The 21,681-nt window shown below is 38.0% G+C and overlaps 1 protein-coding gene across 4 annotated transcripts in view; it reads left to right on the top strand.

Annotated features, from left to right (window-relative positions):
- The window catches only part of khdrbs2 (KH domain containing, RNA binding, signal transduction associated 2), a 71,863-nt gene that overhangs the window by 6,599 nt on the left and 43,583 nt on the right, over positions 1-21,681 (top strand). For all 4 annotated transcript variants that reach the window (XR_008807596.1, XM_056257180.1, XM_056257181.1 and 1 more), the window contains exon 2: positions 10,421-10,548. Coding sequence is in view for 3 of the 4 variants with exons in the window: in XM_056257180.1 (XP_056113155.1) it covers positions 10,421-10,548 (128 nt within the window). In the remaining variant the exon portion in view is untranslated. The remainder of the gene's footprint in view (positions 1-10,420; positions 10,549-21,681) is intronic.

Genomic DNA, 21,681 nt, shown 5'->3' with positions numbered 1-21,681 from the left:
GCAGTAGCCTTGTACTGACAAAATGAAATCATTAGGCCAGAGAACGTGTTTAAAGATAAAATGAATGTTTAATGATATGTTTCTACTTTCATAAGCAGCCTTTTAACTTGATTTAGTCCTCCTGCAGAATAAATATGACCTGCGGATTGCATAGTCACAGACATTGAACTATCGCAATCTTCCGGACATTAGTATGTAGAGTGTGAGCTATTTAAAATGGGTATGTTGATAGGATCAGCTGTTCCTAACAGCTTCCCATTTGAAACCTTATCAAGCCACAGCTCTCTATCACGGAGTAATCATGTGCAGGCTAATAGGTTAATGCCAGCTACCTTAATATTTTGATAAATATGTTGATGTTGTTCCACAGCTGAAATTGATAGATGGCTTGATGCCCTGTTCTAAATAATAAGGGACTTGCCTGGTCTCTATAGTTTGTAGGCATTGGAGGCCACAGGAAGACCTAGTGTAGCTGTGAGCTACTAGAATTGTGACTCTAGAAGTTTTTATTTTTATTTTTGATACATTCTCTCAGGCTTATTGATGGAACAAACGATTGCCAGCCACCTCACAGTATATTTGTGCCTCAGCATCATGATTCTTTAGCATGTTGCCTTTCTGGAGTGGTTGGCTGTGAAAACTGAATAATGATGCCATCGGAGGCAGTATTTGGAGGTAATAAGAAGGCATCAAGGAACATTGAGTAACAGTGCCTTTATCCAAGTTGGTTTTTGAAGCCAGTGTACATTTAGATCCTTTGCTGTCTAAAATATCCCACAATCTTGTGCGGTTCACGGTTGTTGGAAAGAATAATGGAGTGGCTGAAAATAGTTCCGAATTTTTCATTTTACAATTTTTTTTCAATGTTTGAATACATTTCTTCAGAGAAGAAGGTACAAAGCTCACTTTTTAAGTATTACTTATGAAAGGTAGGCTATTGTCTTTATAAATTCCACCAGGATATTTCTACCACGATTTTTATTTTTCCTTGGTTTTCTCAGTAGCATAACTGGCACAGGCAACTTGTGTTTTCTGTGAGATATACATACAGTGAAGTGCACTGTATAGATTGTGCCTGAAACTCCAGCTGGAACAAAGGGTTCCCAAGTGCCTTTTGTTTCTCTGGCTGGATGGCAGGTTTCTTTTTCTTCTTGCTGTTGCAGCAACACATTCTAAAAATGGGATGCCTTTACACTTGCTCTGAGAGCAGTCTCATGCGAGTATGTTTGGGTACTTGATGAAATGCTATTCTTTGGGGAGAATAGGAGAAGGCTGACAGCAATACGAATGGACTTGTCCTTGTGCTCCTGGAATAATTTGCATGTGTTTGCTCAATATTATACATATGACAGATGTTAATGTGCACTTTGGCAAATGAAAATGGATTAATGTGATTTAATTTTTAAATATATTGGGGGCTTTACACAGGTGAAGCAAATGTGTGGGATCTAAAAGCTTGCAGTCTCTGTCCCTGTGCTCTTCTCAATGCTCATCTGTAGTGCTGTGTGAAAGGAGACTGAGCAAAGCTAGAGCAGACATAATTTTGTCCTTTTAGTGCATGACAACCACACACTCATTTTCTTATTCATGCATGATATGAGCCCCCCGGCAAAAGTTCAATTAAGGAATCTTCTTATGATTTGGGGAGCCATTTAAATTGTAATGGAGAAAAGAGATTTGCTAAAAAGTGTGTCAGAATGATTTTAGGCATGTTTGTGTTTTTGGCTCTGTGTTACTGTTATTGAGATGTCCAAAGCTGCATGAATACAGCCCAACTGTCTGCAGTCTGTAATATGTGCATACATGTATGTTTAATGAACAAATGAGTCAGTCTTTTCTCAAATGAATGTATGAGAACACTTTGGTTCCGTGTGTGTGTACAGTAGTATATCATTAAAAAGTTTGGGGTCAGTAAGATTTTTGTTTTTGGAAGAAATTAATGGTCGTATTCAGCAAGGGAGTATTAAATTGATCAAAAGTGACAGTAAGACATTTATAATGTTACAAAAGAATTCAAATAAATGCTGTTCTTTTTAACTTTCTATTATGAATCCTTGATAAACATTGATAAGTTTATCATTTGCATGTGTTTCTTAAGCCTTAAATAAATATTTAAATACCGGTATTCAAGCACAAGAAGAGCAAAAGAGAACTCAATTTAGCACTCGTGGGCTGTGCGAGCAAATACTGAACTGTTCTTTTTCATGTCATCTTGCACTTGAACAGACACATTCACACAAAATTCCCATCTTTGCAAGTATTCTAGCAAACTTAGGTGGTTATGTCTTAAGCGAACATAAACAGTTGCGGGGGAAAAACGCATGTGTACAGTATCAGTATTGGTTCCATGCATTGTCTTAAATTGACAGATGCAAAAAACAATCGGGCCAGTAGAAAAAATCCTTAGCGTTGAGCCCTGAAGGATCATGTGACACTGAACACTGGAGTATATAAATATAAAATACATTCTACCTGCTGGGTGAAATTTGACATTCTGGTGTAAACAGGTCTGTTTATTATAGCTGATATTTTTAAAACATGATTAGATGATAATTACATTTAAAAACCCCTTTGTAATACATTAACTCTCCTGATTCGTTTAGCGGAACTCTAACTTTGTTATGGCCCCCCGAAATGTGCAGAAACCAACTGTGCTGGCATCTGTCAACCAGCTATCCTTTTGACCTGACAGTTTATTTTCCTATACTTATTAGAAGTTCAGAGAGCAGGGGAGAGGAGTGATGCTGCACACGTCAGGCTCACTTTTATTCTAATTATGAAGCAAGACAGGATGTTCTTTACTGTGGAGGTTAAACATTACCGTTTGGTGTCTTTTCTTGCCCCCTAAGAAACCTCCGGGAAAAACCATTATCACTCACCCTGAATTGTTGTTCAACCATTACAACAAATTTGTTTCGGAGACATGAATGCTTAATGCCAGCGTTAATATTTGACTTAGAAGCATCTAATTGTGTAGAAGTTTTTGTGTAAAAGATTAATGGTCCAGTGTGTTGAGCTGTACGACATGTAAATATTACCTCTGGCTAAACTATAAAGAAATATCTACATTCCCGCTGGGCCAGTAAGGTTAATTAAGTAATGTAAATTAGGGTGATGGATGGTGCAAGGTGATGTATGATGGGGGAAAAAAAATGAAAAGAGAAGAGGTTTCTAGTAATGTCTTGGGTTTGAGATCGGCAGAAGATGGAACCATCATAATATTCAGAAACTGAAATGAGTTTCCCAAACTCATCTGAAACAAATATTATGAAGCCTATTGTAAAATCATAGTGCTGGGAAGTGACATGTTCAAACATGTCAAATTATAAAGTGTTAAATGGCAAAATATTACATGAAGATCTCACTCTTTGGATATGATTGCATTTACATGCACAAGAATATTGATATTAGTCAGAATTTGATCCTATTTTGACATTTTTCAACCAGCTTTGTGTTGTTACGGTAGAACTGTGTACACTTTTCCATGTTACCTGCACCCATATCTCCCAGTTTATTTGTCAGCTAAAGACTTTTTACAGCTCCATGACTGAAAGTGTCCAAATTGGGTTTTTATTACAGATCAAGCATATCCTTCAATGTGGGATTTTCATTATAAACTTATGTTGTCTTTTCTGAATGGGATTGGTGCTGTGATTATTTTCCATGGTACATTCTTAAGAAATATTAAAGACAAGGCTGGTTTGAGTAACATACAAACTAGTTTACACATTTTTCACTTTTGTCAGTTGCCTTCTCCATATCCTGTCAGTCATCACTTTTAGCTAGATTTAATCATTCTTAAATACAACTTTGCAGCTTTGTATGAGTGTGTCAGGAGAGCGAAGCAATTGTGCACTGATTCTGTTACAGATTACAGAGGAAAAAGTGAACACAAAGGAATTGTAATGAATAACCTTGAAATGATTTTAGGTTGGAAAATGCATTTTACTAGAACAAAAGTGTGATTTACCTCCTTTTTTCATAGCAGTATTATCCTAATATGGTTGGTCCACGGGGTCCTGATCAAGAGCTCAGATGATGTATTTTACAATGTGAAAGTCATTTTCAGTTAAAAGTTTCATTTTCCAGCCAGCAGGATGTTATCTTCAGATTTTCAAAGTTCACTATGGTTGTCTTTTTGATGGATTGTTTGAAAAAGGTGAATCAAGGGGTGCAAAATGTATTATATATTAGGGAACAATACTGCGGGCTATGGCTCTAATACCGGTAATATTCGAAAAACCATACCAGCCTGTTTTTTTGGTCAATTTGTGGTAATGGATCGACCTCAGATTGTTTAGGCCCAAAGGTCTTTTCACATTTTCGTTTGTCTTTGAGAAGAACATTATTATTTGGATGGATCCAGCATCCAAAAATTGGTTCAAGCTGAACAAGGATCATATAATTCAGTCTAGAATCTTCTTGTGAACTACAACCGTAGAGAAACTTCACAGAGCCCTTAGATGAGTGAATAAATTTGACAAGTTTCATTCTGTGATATGCACATTTTTCCTGCTTATTGAAATGTCAAGAGGATGGAATTTACAAATGAACAAATTGTGCAGCGAATAGATTTTGCTGGTTTTTAATAGATTTTTTTATTTGTTTTGGATTTGAATGTTTGAGTTTTTTTTCTTTTTTTATCTTTGTTCATGCGTCGGTGACCGTATAGGGCACTCCTTAAACAAGCTGGGCTGAAGTGTTTTTGGAAGTGTGTAACAACAGATGCCAGAGAAAGATGCCAGACCAGAATTTAAGCCTGAATCTTCCCTATTATGCTGCGATAGTCATTCCACAGGGCCACTCACCCTTGAAATTGTTATATGTATAAACTAAAAGCCCATTTGTGGACCTTTTGGTCTTTTACTCACTCAATAAGATCAGATGACCATCTCCTAAATAGCGCCCAGAGACTTTTGTTAGTTAGGGTTGTCATGCATGCTTGCATGGCATACTCAAGAGATGACTTTTTGTAGTTTTTATGGCCATCCAAAATCAATGAAATCCAAAAACACATGAGGTCTTACAGCACTGTTGTTAGTTTCATGTTGAATTTGTTTGTTTTTCAGCTCACTGGCAGTTCGTATGATGCAAAAAGTCAAAGAAATACAGCAGCTTTGTATTTTGAGTGATCAGATCTTTTCTGTGCAAATAAAATAGCATTCCCTGTGCATTACAATGAGATACATTTGCAGTTACTAAGTCTGCGCTGAAGTGCTTTTCAAGTATCAAATGCATATGTATTCATAAGAGGACAAAGAGCTTATACTTTCCTCACATTCCTATGCTACAGTTTATGTCTATTTTTGCAGAAACAAATATTATTTCAGGATGTGTCCATAGGCACTTTCCCTAAAATAATTTCTTTGCATTTCATATTGTTAGGTCTCCCTTTTATGGAAGCTTGTTTCCGCCACAGAATAAAACATTTTAAAAGATAATTGCCACTTTTTATCTCACAATTGCGAGTTTACATCTCACAATTCTTTTTTTTATCTCATCATTTTCATTTAGATTATTTTAACATATTAAAAATAATTTATCAATTTAAATATCTGCGCGGCCCACTTGGAATTTTGCTAAGGCCCCCTAGTGGAACCCGGTCTCCTGGTTTTAGTCAGCCAACGATTAAGAACCACTGCTTTAAACCTAACCTATTTTCTCTTGAAGATCTTCTTTCTAACTCTCTAGCACTAACAAGAGTTCAGATCCCGGTTGAGGCGATCCATGAATTGGAGAGTTGCAGAGGTCGTGCCCTTACACTTACTCTCAGGCGGCTGTAAGTGACTAATAGCAAAGAATCTGCAAAAGGACAACAGCAAGAAAGGGTGACATTTTTATCACAAAAGTAAACAATGACATGATTTAAGTAAAAGTTGCCTTCTTCTGATGATTGTTTATGAAGCTTTTTTTTTGTTTGTCCTGAGGATGCCATTCTTCCTGTCGACTCTTTTCTCTAGCTGAGAGGCATGAAAGAAATCAAACCAGGCTGAAAATTAGGCATATTTGGAAATATGGAGGCTTGTTTCCCCCACAAAACTAAAAATTAAAAAGGTAATTGCGACTTTTTTATCTCACAATTCTGACTTTTTTTCTCAATAGGGAATGGCCACTGTAAGTGGCTAATATGTGCAGGGGGAGGGTCCTAGAGATAATCGAGCGCGCGTAAACATCTGTGGGAAGGAGACACAGACAGTAAAGAAAGGGAGGATACGGAGACAAATATCACAACCTGCTATGTGCGTCTCCGTCTGAGCAATGAGCAAGCGATCTATCGACTCGTTGCCGAGCAGCGAATGCAAACAAAATGAAAGCGGAACGAAAATGCGCTCCTCATTTATGCTTCACGGACCGTTTATTAGTTCGGACCAATAATAGACAGCGCAGCGCATAGATATCCACAAGGGGGTAATCCACCAGCCGGAAACTGAAGTCTCCCCGGGGGCCGCCATTGGCTAGCAAGCCTTCACCTGCTGTTAGCATTCCATTGACTCCCATTCATTTTGGCGTCACTTTGACAGCGAATAACTTTACATCTGAGGGGTTTAAAGACTGATCTCGGGCCGATCTCGATCACGCGACACTAGGCTTGTTTGAGATTAGCAAAATCTGCGCAGAACCGATCAGCGCGAGATGCATGCCGGTTAGAAATGTGTTTTTGTTTTGTTTTTTGGGGATTTCTTAGCCCTCTAGCATTTAAAGAAACAACAGATAAAGACATGAAGTAAAAGAAAGGAAATTGAAGTGAAAGAAAAAACAAACAAAATTGAATAGACCTAGATAAGCAAAACAAGTAACTTGTAAAGAACTTTAAAAAACGGTCAAGAAATGAGCATTAGGATGAGAACCGCAACTCAAATAATATGAAGATATTGAAATACAGTATGAAATTCCAATTAAGTAATACTTTAAATGAAATTTGAGAACATACAAGTATAATACCAGATCGATTAGGTCATTATGAGACTATATTGTATTATACAAGCCATCACAAATGTCTGAAGCATACTAGAACGTCTCTCTCAATATATATATATATATATATATATATATACACTCACCTAAACGATTATTAGGAACACCTGTTCAATTTCTCATTAATGCAATTATCTAATCAACCAATCACATGGCAGTTGCTTCAATGCATTTAGGGGTGTGGTCCTGGTCAAGACAATCTCCTGAACTCCAAACTGAATGTCAGAATGGGAAAGAAAGGTGGTTTAAGCAATTTTGAGCGTGGCATGGTTGTTGGTGCCAGACGGGCCGGTCTGAGTATTTCACAATCTGCTCAGTTACTGGGATTTTCACGCACAACCATTTCTAGGGTTTACAAAGAATGGTGTGAAAAGGGAAAAACATCCAGTATGCGGCAGTCCTGTGGGCGAAAATGCCTTGTTGATGCTAGAGGTCAGAGGAGAATGGGCCGACTGATTCAAGCTGATAGAAGAGCAACTTTGACTGAAATAACCACTCGTTACAACCGAGGTATGCAGCAAAGCATTTGTGAAGCCACAACACGCACAACCTTGAGGCGGATGGGCTACAACAGCAGAAGACCCCACCGGGTACCACTCATCTCCCCTACAAATAGGAAAAAGAGGCTACAATTTGCAAGAGCTCACCAAAATTGGACAGTTGAAGACTGGAAAAATATTGCCTGGTCTGATGAGTCTCGATTTCTGTTGAGACATTCAGATGGTAGAGTCAGAATTTGGCGTAAACAGAATGAGAACATGGATCCATCATGCCTTGTTACCACTGTGCAGGCTGGTGGTGGTGGTGTAATGGTGTGGGGGATGTTTTCTTGGCACACTTTAGGGCCCTTAGTACCAATTGGGCATCGTTTAAATGCCACGGCCTACCTGAGCATTGTTTCTGACCATGTCCATCCCTTTATGGCCACCATGTACCCATCCTCTGATGGCTACTTCCAGCAGGATAATGCACCATGTCACAAAGCTCAAATCATTTCAAATTGGTTTCTTGAACATGACAATGAGTTCACTGTACTAAAATGGCCCCCACAGTCACCAGATCTCAACCCAATAGAGCACCTTTGGGATGTGGTGGAACGGGAGCTTCGTGCCCTGGATGTGCATCCGACAAATCTCCATCAACTGCACGATGCTATCCTATCAATATGGGCCAACATTTCTAAAGAATGCTTTCAGCACCTTGTTGAATCAATGCCACGTAGAATTAAGGCAGTTCTGAAGGCGAAAGGGGGTCAAACACAGTATTAGTATGGTGTTCCTAATAATCCTTTAGGTGAGTGTATATAAATGTTATTTCTAATGTGATGACAAACACATTTTTTGTTCATCCTTCAAAAATTGTCCTAAAACGAAAAAAAATTTAAGATGTAGGAAAACTCTTATTTAAACACTTATTTAAAAAATTACCATTGTAAACAGAATGTTTATTGGCTATTTTCACTCCTTAATATACATTTTTTCATGTATTTGCTTTTGCTTTTTAATTAATATTAAGATTATGAATGATAATAACTAAAGTTAATTTCATCTACATCCTAAATTAAGCTTAGTGCTTTATTGTCAGCCCCAGTGCTACCAGATCTTTTTTTGTAGAACTCAGTTGTTCTGGTGATGCTGCCCTCAAATGTTAGTCTGGAGCCCTATGAACTTAAAATAAAATTGCATATTGTAATATCTGTACGTTAAGTCTATTTATTATTAAAGAATTTGTCAGTATTACAGTTATTTTGGGGGGAATTTGAATAATTGCATTGCAAGCTGATTTAAGGTGTGCCCCTAAATTTTCTGCTTGCGCTCCTAAAATTTTCAGTCAGGGGCTACAGCGCTCCTGGTAAAAAAAGGTAGTCTGGAGCCCTGCACCCTTTCTTGCTGTTGTCCTTTTGCAGATTCTTTGCTATTAGTCACTTACAGCCGCCTGAGAGTAAGTGTAAGGGCACGACCTCTGCAACTCTCCAATTCATGGATCGCCTCAACCGGGATCTGAACTCTTGTTAGTGCTAGAGAGTTAGAAAGAAGATCTTCAAGAGAAAATAGGTTAGGTTTAAAGCAGTGGTTCTTAACCAGGGGCTGACTGAAACCAGGAGACCGGGTTCCACTAGGGGGCCTTAGCAAAATTCCAAGTGGGCCGCGCAGATATTTAAATTGATAAATTATTTTTAATACGTTAAAATAATCTAAATGAAAAAATGCTAAAAATAAAAACATAAAATCAAGATAAACTGAATTTATTTTTATTTTCTCTTTATTGAAAACAATTCTGCTATACAGAACATAGGCTATCTTCTGGAACCACAAAATTAATCTTGGTTAATTAATTTTGATATATCAATAAAACGTTTGAAAACAAGCAACTTTGTCTTAATATTGGAAATATCTTTCAATACTTAACTTTGAATATTGGGTTGGACAACAGGAGGCATTTGAGTCAAAAAAGTTGAGATATCTATCGATATGCTGAAAATGGTATTTTTAAAAGGCACAAAGTTGGCCTACCTTCTGATTTTCAAAGATTGGTGAAACATGTTCATTGTTAATGTGCTGAACTAGGCCTACACTTGTGGTTACTCTGATAGGACGCCTAGGTTAATCCTCTGTGTTTGCACATAATTCCAAAAGATTATATTGTAACTGGCAAATAATTGTTTTCTAGCTATGTATTGCAAAGCTTTAAGACAATAAGCAGTTTATTTAGAAAAAAAACAAAAACATTCTGCGATCATTACAGAGGAACCAACCATACAGAGAGAAAGTTTCCTTTAAATGTATAAGGGGACAAGAGACCCAATCAGACCACCAAACGCTCCAGGACTTGAAAAGGCATTGGGATGAAATTCAGACTGATTCCTCGCTGCTACATGCATAGAAGTGAGAGTGAAACAATATGGTTTTCTGCAGGTATAAGCAGCTGAGAGTCTCACCAGTGGGGAGGTGAAAAATAATGGTCTCCCTTCACCTGCTGACTTCCCTTCCCTTCCTTTTCTCGCTCCATGTTTTACACGAGTTGTACAGGTTCATAATTCTCAATTCTGCTGAGCATTAATTTAGCAGCGACAGAAGGGGTTCCCTGGAGGAAGCCAGGTGACAGCTTCATTTCAAGCCTCTTTAATGTTGTGTGGCTGCTAAGTCTCCGGCTCAATTCTCAAAAGCACCATAAATTCCTCAAGCACAAAATATTACAGTTGTGCGCAGCAGCTTTTCAATTTGTGTTTGTCATGCGAATGAGGGCTTAGTAGGCTTACGCCGTCAAGTTGCGTTGATACGTTCTACGCTGAGTGTTTATTTAATTGTTGTTAATAAATGTTCCACTGGAAGCTGAGAAGATCTGAAAGCCTTTTTTGGAGTTTTTTCCTGATTTTCTGGGTCGATCCATCACAAAGGCAAATCTTGACATTATTTGACCTCAACACTGTTTTTCTTTCATTTAGAGATTGAAAAGTTCGAAGGAGACGAGTTGAGGAAAGATGGTGAGGTGAAGAAATACTTGGATATCATCAGCAACAAAAACATCAAGCTATCAGAGCGCGTCCTGATCCCTGTGCAGCAGTATCCTAAGGTAAGACCTCGGTGTTCCATGCAACATACAAAGGAGTGATGACGTGAGTGCCAAATCAATGTAATAGTCATGGAGATCAGAGAGGATCGAAAGCAATTCATTAGCTTTATGGGATCGCTGTGCTCTTGGTAATGACTTAATGCGTTCTGTATCTGGCAGGAGCAAACTAGATGGTGTCAGAATCTGATTTGTGCTGCACTGCAGATCTGCTGTTATTTACACCTTATATTTGTGTCCTGGTTCCTGGCTTTCTCAGAGTAACAGTAACTGTTTCTAGCTGTCTAGCTGCCTCATCTTGTAATCAGGAAATTAATCGTGATTTTTTTTTTTACTTATTACCAGCTGGCATCTCATGCATCTGTTAGGAAATTTCAGCTTCGCAGTGCCAATAGAGTTGCATTTTATTTAGCAAGTCTGTTGATTTATTGAACATCCTGTGGGGCTTTGACTTTGTAGCAATTGTATTTATGTTGATCAGTTTTATTCACATTTAACAGCTGAGGTATTTAAATGTGCCATAAAATAAGACATGTAGTGTATTTGGCGCTTGGTGGTTAAGTTTGATTTCCGCTGATAGTTTGATTAGTGATTCAGTCATTAAAGTTCCAGAACTGCCTGGTTTGATTCATCTGGATACAATATTACATGCTGCACATATCACAGTTTTGACATTAATAGTAAAGTCAGTGCTATATTTTAAATGGAAACAAAGTTTGTTTTTTAGGTAACTGGTTATTTACGTTCAGAGTACTCTATCGTTATCACGTTCGGTGCACACGGCACTCTTTTATTTAGCATTGTGTTGCTTTAAAATGATGCTTTGAAAATGAGTGGAAAAAGCCCATGAGCATCACACAGACGGATCCATAAAGCTTCAGAGCTTCTCATATGTTCTCTCGTTTTTTACTGTTTCTGCTTTAGGAAATGAATCCCTGGAGCACTAAAATGCGCAGACTGTTTGATGGGTTTAGTAGATTTGTGCTGTCGAAAAAGAGTACAAAGAACACGCCTTAGGTTTTGATTTTACATGTCTTGTTCGAGTTGTAACAATGGAATTTTGTTTTCCCAAATCCCTCTTTCCTGAGGATCTTGGCTGCTTTGTAGTTATGGTAATTTGATGGGAAAGTTCTCTTGTGAAATTCCTGGAATGTGAGAAATATCTGTAAAATGTCATAGCATTGATTAATATTAAGTGTAGTTTATGTCATTTTTTAGGATTTTACTTTACATATTGTTTTTGTTACAAGATAAGAGGGTGTATTTTTCTTGCACATTATAAGCAGATAAAAGATGTGTGAAGTGTTATAATTTTCAGATGCAAGTTTTGTTGTGAAGCGTGACTGCACAAAATAGTGTCAATGCATTCAAGATTTTTTTTGGGGGAATCTAATCTTAGCAGCTTATAGCCTAATCTTATAGTTTATTAGGTTGGGGGTTGGGGGTTTGGGGGGGGGGGGGTATTTTTCTATTTATTTAGAAAAATTTGTAGAATTTTAAAAATATAGAATTTCAATATCAGCCATATATCGGTTATCTGCCATAACATTTATCGAATAACAAAATATAATACACAACAAAATAATTATCAGCTTATTGTGTCAGCGCATTTAATATCGGCTCATCCCTTAAAATAAGTCCTGCTAAGAAAACTTTTTTTTTTTTTTTTACTTGTCATTGTACTTGATACAGAGCTTTCATATACAAGCTATTTCTCTGGTGTAGACACGGCCACAAAAAAAAGGTTAGCTTAACACTCAGAAACCACCTCACCTCAAAATCAGTTGATCAATGAACTTGTGGACCATAACAGATAATAGCTTATAGAGTCTAGACTTTATGTTATGCTCTCTGTTACAAATCCCCAGGATTTATCTACGTGCAGTTAATTAATCCGTGTGTGACGACAGCGCTGTCTCCGAGTTTTGTTTAATCATGCTTGATGAGACTCCAAGGAAGAGCATCTCTGCTGCAGCTCAGAATAAGTGAGCTGGAGTCGATATTGGGTTTCTTTGATCCTCTCATTAAATCAGGCTAACTTTAGTTTATATATTTGCATAATGAAGAATAGGCCTTGTGGACCTTGAATGGCAGTTTGTTTTGTGTCATTTTTTCTTGTTTGTTCTAATGTTTATATTGACCTTGACATAAAGTGCTTGTTCTGAGTAATTACTCCTCTGCATCGTTTCAGATTGAGACTTTTTATGCGTTGCTCCATTGCTTTGAAGACCTTTGTTTTACTTGACAAGATATTAATTGCACATCACTGTTGTGCTATAATGCAATGGCGTGTTCAATATTCATGGCACGTTATTTTTCCCCCCAAATGATCACATATCACTTTATTTAACTATTGAGAAATATGAAAGAACAATTCACGCATTTACAGTAGCACTGACAGCAGGCTCTGTTGAAATGATTTTATTCAGTGAATATTAAATTCACAGGCTTCTCTGAGCTGAGAGAGTTTGACAAGGTTAGAGAAGACAGGGGAACTAAAACTTAATTCTAATTAAAGAATGCTGCTTGTTTTCTATGATTTGCAGCCATATTGTCCACAATGCCCTTTATGAATTACACAATTTAGAGGCATAATGATCATAAAAGGAGAGTACAACTGGGCTCTGTCTATTGATTGATTGATTGATTGATTGAATATGCACCTCACTGATTAAAACACCACATTGGGAATTGGGAAACAATGGGTAATTGTAACACTTTTAACATTTTCTTTCATAATTCTCAGATCACTATAATGTCTGTTTTGGCGTACAAAACATTTACATATTAAAAAACTGTGCTATTAATAAACTTATAATGAGAAAAACTATCACTATACCTTTGCTTGTACACAATTAAAGGGATAGTTCACCCAAAAATGAACATTCTATCATTTACTTACCCTCAAGTTGTTCTAAACCTGTATGATTTTCTTTCTTCTGCTGTTTAATGTTTGATAATCACGATATTTGATAATACTTCTATCGCATGTTTCTGCTTTTCCTTCGTCTGTGTTTTGATCTGGAGATTCTGTACTCTTTCAGAAGATGCGCAATAGCACTCCCTTCTCTATAACAATGAAAACATGGATTGCCGGAAAATCTAGTCAATGTCGGGAAAACAGTTAAATTCAATTAACTTTCAGTAATATTTGAGTGAAATGAACTCATTTATTTGAGTTAATTTCACTGTTTCGTTTTACAGTGATATGGAAAATTCACAACATGAGCACTCCTTTTTCTCCGTTAGAGAGAGACAAGTCTCATCCCAACGTGATTGAGAACTTTTAGTGTCTCACATTTCCCCCAGTCTCCTCTACATCTTGTTGGGAGTACAGTTTCTGCTACTGTATTGAAAAAGTCAGCAAATATGCTTAGTTGATGTGGATGGTGTCCACCAAATGTTGAATCACTGGATATCTTTATCCTGGCTACTATTACTCATACAACTCTTCTTCCTTATATCTCTCTTTGCCCAGATCTGTATATATTTCATTGTGACATCACAAAACTACACACTGTTTTCAGTTTTCATCAGTTATCTGAATGCAAAAGTGTTTGATTTACCATACTTTAAGTTTGCACAAAAGCACAGTCAGTGGTTTGCAATGGAATATAGTCCCTGCTGACATAGACCTCTGATACCTGTGAGCACTGATAGAAATCAAGAGAGTGTCACACACACACACACACACACACACACACACACACACACACACACACACACATACACACACATACACACACACACACACACACACACACACACACACACACACACACACACACACACACACACACACACACACACACACACACACACACACACACACACACACACACACACACACACACACAGAGAGAGAGAGAGAGCGAGAGAGAGACCAAAAAGGAGGCCCAAGAGAGATGAATGGGGTACCTACATCACCATCTATTAAAGTCAAAGACACCGTCACCATGGAAACCACTGTATTTAGATTTAAGAGATGGATTTGGGCAATCTATCAGAGGGCATATCTGCACATCTGAGCATCGCTGCAAATTTGTTTTATGAGTGTCCATGGGTTTTTTCCCCCATAGGTAATAGAGTTTTTTTGATCAACCATATTCAGAAGGTATAACTGGGACATGTGCATAAACATTTGGGGAATCTTGCTTTACACTGTAGTGTACTTCATTGTGTTTGCAAGGGTTTATAAGGTAGCCAGACCGCCTTGGCGTCTGATTTGTCAGAGGATTGTAATTAAGACTTAGCAAATGTCCTTTGGGTACATCTGTTTGTGCAGAGACTCATTAGAGTCACAGTTGATGCTATGCTTATTTGGTGCAGTGCACACTGATGAATCAAAATGGTACGGAGTGTTGTGTAGTAAGCTATGCTATCATTCACCTGATTCCATTGGGCTGAACCCACGTTAAATTGACAAACACATGTCCAGGCAGGCAGCAGCACATGCTAGTGGTGCAAAAAGAAACTAGGCGGTTGCTGCATTGCCCATATTTTCAGCTGTTTTCTGATTTTTATGCTGCATTATTTCAAACCCATGTCAAATTGTCAAATCGTAAGCTAGAAATATTGTTGATCATAGTTGAATGGAGTAACATGACAAATATCTGAAGAAATATTATAGGTAATAGATAGAAGGATATAATAATGTTTACATATACACACACACACACACACACACACACACATATATATATATATATATATATATATGTGTGTGTGTGTAATTATTTATGTGTGTGTGTGTATATATATATATATATATATAATGTGTGTGTATACATATGTATATGTATGTGTGTGTGTGTGTGTGTGTGTGTGTGTATCAGGGGCGTGCGGTCCATATGCTGCGGATGCTCTTCATACCCAAGCCATTAATATTTACATGGTAATTAATATTAACACTTTAAATTACTATAAAATCCATTGTTTGAGGTGTACCATAAAGCTTACATTGTAGAATGTTGGTAATACGTATGTAACTGTATGTCATTTATTTATTTGCCGAACTGCGGTCATTTTTTTCAATTCTGCCAGTTACGGAGGGTTTTAGGTAAGCAGATCCACAGCTGCTTTGGCGCCTAATATATGCTCTGTTGTTACAGTATGTATTGTCACCATTGTCCTGCGTTCTCATTGATTTGCTGGAAAATGGGGGATTTCATGCGCAGGAAAAGCTGTCCTTGTGAATCGCTCACCCAAGAGGTAAAATGTGCTGTTGCGAATATCACATTGTATATGATACAAAACTAACAAGACTATAAATTAAATGAAAAAAAAAAAAGAGCGTAGTAGCTAGCACCCTGTCTAGAGCGAACAGGACCGTCTCTCTTTCAAAGGATCTGCACCGGGGATATGGGTATATTTATCACATATCTTGTAACACTGATTATTGGATATATTATATCCAATTTAGCATAATACTACGGTACTACTACTACTAATAATAATAATATAGGATATGCTAAATTAGATGTTGTTATATCTATTAATCAATGTTAAAAATTTCAGAGGTTTCAGGGCTTTGTATCAATTTTACATTAATTCTACATAGTATGTTGCTTATCATTTACAGTGTTGTAAATAAAGGGAACACATGAGATTCTGTTTTTAAGCATTAAACAGCAAGAATTGTAGTGTGTTTCTGCATTATTGCATTGAAATCTTGCATTCCGAATTCACAATTCTGTTTTTATTGTTGTGGTAAACTTCCAGCTTTACCTAAACCTTTCGGCAAAACCAAGCAGCAACAAGAAAAGACGCTTACAGATCTACCACTAAGGTTTGCCTTTATAGTTCTGAAAACACAACTAATCTGTTGAGTAGTAACGCCGGTGGTTGTTGTCCCTATAGATTGTGGCTTATCTGTCTCCAGTTTTATGACCTTTACATGGAGGTGTAGGCAAGCTCTGCACACAAAGATAATCGAATTGTTGTCTTGTTAAAGAATTCCCTTGTCCCAAAGGCCGACCAACCTTGTCAAAGGTGTTTAACATAGATAAGCTGCTGAACAGATTCAAAATCAAACCGAATACTGAGGGGAAAAATAAAAAACAACAATAGTGAGGAAGTTGGATCTTCTTAATGAATTAGAAGCCTGCTGAGGCACGTTTATTTGTTTTCAGGAAGGTTATTTATATAATTGTAAACATGAGCTCAGATAAAATGGTTTTCTTGCTGTGCACAGTTGTTGGTTCAAGATTTGGAGAGACAGGAAGTCATGGAAGGAAACACTGAGCCTATGGGAATATGGCTTCTTTCCTAATCGGTTTATAAGGCTTATCCCAGTATGTTTCAAATGACCAACGCCCCATGGGATAACACACTCACTAAGCAGCCAACGGAATGATGTTGGTGCCATAATCTTTAGCAAACAAATATTTTTGCACTTGGAAAACTTGTAAATGTGTGACTTTCCAATTTTTTGACCTTTCCAGGGCATTATGTTTGTTTTAAGACCCAACACCAATGGAACATGGGAAATGTAGTCTGGGGAAGAGAGCGGATGCTTCTCATTTGTATGGGTAGCAGTCTTTTAACCTGTCAGCCTCCTGACTCTGAGATGGTCTTAATGCGCTGTTTGTTTACCCTGCATCTGTGCTGTCAGCCCCAGAGTGTCAGAGCTCAATATGGGTTCTTTAATGCAGGGGATCCATCATCAACTTTACCTCAGGCTGTTACCTTTTCTAGAGCTGCACTGAACACAATGTTCAGTATGTTGGAACATGCATTTTTAGTTTGATATCATACGTATTTGTTATGTATTCTGTTAATGTGCATTTAATTTTCCGCATAAATATGCTTAATATTTATATAATAACGTTGTAAAGTAAGTCAGATATAGTTTTCTGCTTTCAGGCAAATATTTATAGTTTTTTAAGCAAGAGCACATTAAATTAATCAAAAGAGACAGTAAAGACTTTTAAAGGTCCCGTTCTTCGCGATTCCATTTTTCAAACTTTAGTTAGTGTGTAATGTTGCTGTTAGAGCATAAATAATACCTGTAAAATTATAAAGCTCAAAGTTCAATGCCTTGCGAGATATTTAATTTAACAGAAGTCCCCTTTCAAAGCATGTACAGCGAACGGCCGGTTTGGACTACATCCCTCTTACTTCCTTTTTTAATGACGTAACTAGAACAGTTTTTTGACTAATCTCCGCCCACAGGAATACACAAAAAAAGGGGGCGTGGTCTTGTTGCGCTCCCACGGAGAAGAAGCACTTCAGCTGCGCATGCATCTCCAATTTATGGTAAGAGGCGTGACCTTTCCGGGCAACGTGCGATAAGCTGCTGTCGAATCACAACACAGGAACCGCTGGCACAATCAGAACTCGTTACGTATTTCTGAAGGAGGGAATTCATAGAACAAGGAAGTCATCGGGCCGTTTTTTGGACAGTGAAAACAGCAGTATACAGATAAGTAAATTGTGTGAAAAATACTGTTTTTTTTTTTACACGCGAAACATGAACACATGTTATATTGCACACTGTAAACACAATCAAAGCTTCAAAAAACCATGAAGAACAGGACCTTTAAAATTCTATAAACTACTGCTATTTCTTTTCAACTTTTGAATCATAAAGCATATATATTAAGCAGCAGAACTGTTTCCTACATTGATAATAATAAGAAATGTTTCTTTAGCATCAAATCAGCATATTAGAATGATTTCTGAAGGATCATGTGACACTGATGACTGGAGGAATGACTCCTGAAAATTCAGCTTTGCCATCACAGGAGTAAATTCAATTTTTCAATAGAAAACTTTTTTTTTTCAGTTGTAATAATAATTCACAACATTAAAGTTTTTACTGTATTTTTGATCAAATAAATGCAGCCTTAGTGAGCATGAGACTTATTTTAAAGAACCCAAACATTTGAACAGTAGTGTAAAAATATTCAAATACTCTATATTAGTCATTATTGCAAACCCCTTTGGCTTATTCTGTTGTTAGAGGTGAATATTGATGAATATTGCCCAGTATTAAAGCTCTGCCTCTTTCTGCTAGCTCATTAGCCTCCACTAACAGCCAACATTGGCTCTATGACTCTCATCTCTATTTAACACCATAGCACTCTGCCACTGTTTAAACCATTCTCTGCTAATATCTGTGTCCATTGACTGTGGCCAAGCCATCTCTCCTGGCCATTATTACATCTCTCCCAGTCCTAGTCCCCAATAATAATCCTGCTATCAGCCAGTGCTAGACCTTGCTAGCAGCACAGCTGGCTACGTTGGCAGTAGTCATCTAACTCTATCTGCGGATCTTATCTGGTTTCACAGCTTATGGAAAGGGTGCTATGTTTCAACCTCCAACTCAAACTGCACTAATGGTTATGTTAAGTGTTCACTTCGCCAGCTTTGGCTGGCAGCACATTTTGTTGTGAAGCCTGAGGAGTTTTGTGCCATTTTTTGCTGAAACAGCCTTGAGGATATTTAGAAGTTTATTTGCTCTAGACATCATAGTCATTTATAGTGGATACGATGCAGACTGTAGCTGTTTCTGCAGAGTCTATAATTGCAGGTTTAATTGCCACAGTCTGAAACCCAAATCCGTAAATAACACAAGATGGCATGTGTCTTGTTCTTAAAGGGGTCCAATTATGCTTTTTTTGTAGTTTTTTTGGACTTGAACTGATATGGCAAAACTGATACCATAATTAGCATGGTTACAGTAGTGTTTACAGGGCTGAAATAAGGGCCGTTACATTTCTGTAACGCACACTGTAAGTGGTAGTAGAGTAGACCAATCACAACAGACTGGGGCCAGTCTACCAGTCAGAGCAGACTGCTTTCTGGAAGGCGGGTTTTAAAGAAACCAAAACATTAAATAACACAAACATATTCAAAATTTATGAACCTGTAAATGAGCAAAATTGGACCCCTTTAATCTCTCTTTAGCTCAGTAGATCATATTCAGTCATTGTAAATTGGCAGCAGATTGAAATTGTGCCTGTGTTCCTCAAGATCTCCTGTTCCAATTTTTTTTATGTGATGAGGTTCATCAAAAATAGATTAGTATACTATTGTTTTTTCATGACAGATAAGAATATGTACCTTTGCTGAATGAAAGTCCAGATTAAAATAGGACTTCGATAACTATAGAGGAACAATTTGCATCAATTTGCATCTGTTGAGATTGGGACAGCAGAAGAGACATGTTCGAGAACAGCACTCTTAGTGCACCACAAAATGAAATTCAGCATTAAGTTCACAATGCATTAGAGGGTAGGAGACGGATTTTAAACTCTTAAGACTCTTTCTGAGGAAGTTTGAATTAACAAGCAAAGCTGGTCTTAGTGCAGGGATTCTCAACCTTTTAGGTCTGTGACCCATTTTTAAGTTCCAAAATTCTTTAAAAAAAAAAACCCACATTAGAAAACTTGACAATCTCACAGGCTTAATTCCTGGCAAAAAAAGAGGGTCTATGATACCTGAAGAGAGCATCCACTGGCATCCCCATTCATGTCTATGTCAACTTCTATTCTATTCTATTCTATTCTAGTTAAACCAAAATAACATAACAAATTTCATCAGTTTTTTTGCAGGGTAATTTAATATTAGTGATTATATTCGTTCCTTGAAAGAAAGGAAATTTCATGTGCATGGTTATGTTAATCCTCAATGGCGAAATATGCTTTTTGCCTGAATATTGTGTAGTTACAGCATACATAACGAGTCAACAGAAATGTCTCCGATAGGATGTCAGTCAGTATGTGATGATGGTAAAATGTGTCTGGCGGCGATCATGCCAATATGAAGGTGATCAAGAGCTCAGTGGTCTTGAATGGCTTCTGAAAAGATTTTGACAGAGAAATCAATGTAATGCACATCAGCGAGCACTGAGCGCTGGTGAAGGTCCCTGTCAAAGGGACTCAAGTGTGAAAAGTCATTTGTTCAGCCAGCCACACACACACACACACTCTCTAAACTCACTGCGGGCTCCAAAAATAAGTGATTCTGCATGACAGCACAGTGAATAGCCATCCGGGCTTTTTAAGTTATCAATAAACACTGCAAAGCAATGCATGCTTTCCCAGGATTTTTGCAGTGATTTCAGACGTACACACTGATCCAGGCTCTAGAAGTGTGGGTTAGTGATCTATTCTCCATCACAACAGCACACCATGTGTACGTTCTTAGAAGTCACATTTGCTCATAATAAGCCAATGCGGTTTGACACTTACGCCTCCGGTTGTCAGGTTTATCATCCTCAGCCTGTCAGTGCTGCATAATGCCCATCATTCTGCACTTGCCGGCCTGCCTCTGCCGGGGACTGCGAGGGACAGCTTGCATCGCTTCAAACCTCATCCAACACTGAACTGTGCCCCCTAATAAAGCCTAAATTGCCCACCATGGAGCAGGAGAGTGACTCCAGACATTCATTAGCTTAATGAAAACAGGCCACTCCACTGCAGCCGCCCAGTGAGCATCTTCACACTGTAGCTGAGGCAACCATCTGCTCCGAGGCACCCAGCCAGCTGCAGAGTATTCCTGTCATACACACCCCACTGGAGGCGATGCAAACAGCACACCTCCACTCCGAGAGAGTCGGTCAGCACGCTTTGGCGCAGTGCTGCGGTGTTGCTAAATATACTGCCCTACCCACACCTCACCCTTTCACCTGAAACTGTTTGCATTTGCTTTGTGGCTCCAGCCAAATTCAGTGACAGTTCTTCTGCGTTCCACCAGCTAGAGTTCCCTACAGCTGCTTCTACAGCCTGGCTGGGAAGAGCATGTGTTGAGTTTCCAGCCATGTGCTAGGCAGGGTATGTCAACATGTGTTATACCCAACTGTTTCATTCTGGCCGCCACAAAGCAGCTAACCTTTGCAAATATTTGAAGGGCAAATTCACTTCCCTTAGTAATGTCTGACTTACTGGTCTGGAAACTAACAGCAACTAGTAAAAAGCCATTTCTCCAAAATGATGCAACTGTGCATGTGTTCCACACATAATGCTTCATCTATGTTATAGGTATGGATTGTCACAATTGTTGACTAGTCATACACAACCTGTATTTATTTATTTACACATTTTGCACTATAAAATTCGGTAAACTCTTGCAGTGAAGTTGCATCTTTAAATTCATCCCCACTACAACAGCAATGCACACAAAGACATTTTG

Source organism: Rhinichthys klamathensis, unplaced genomic scaffold, assembly GCF_029890125.1.
Source record: "Rhinichthys klamathensis goyatoka isolate OS25496 unplaced genomic scaffold, OSU_Roscu_1.1 h1tg000135l_1, whole genome shotgun sequence".
NCBI classification, from domain to species: Eukaryota; Metazoa; Chordata; class Actinopteri; order Cypriniformes; family Leuciscidae; genus Rhinichthys; species Rhinichthys klamathensis.
The sequence above is the reverse complement of the archived record's forward strand: the minus strand, read 5'-3'. Positions and strand labels throughout refer to the sequence as shown.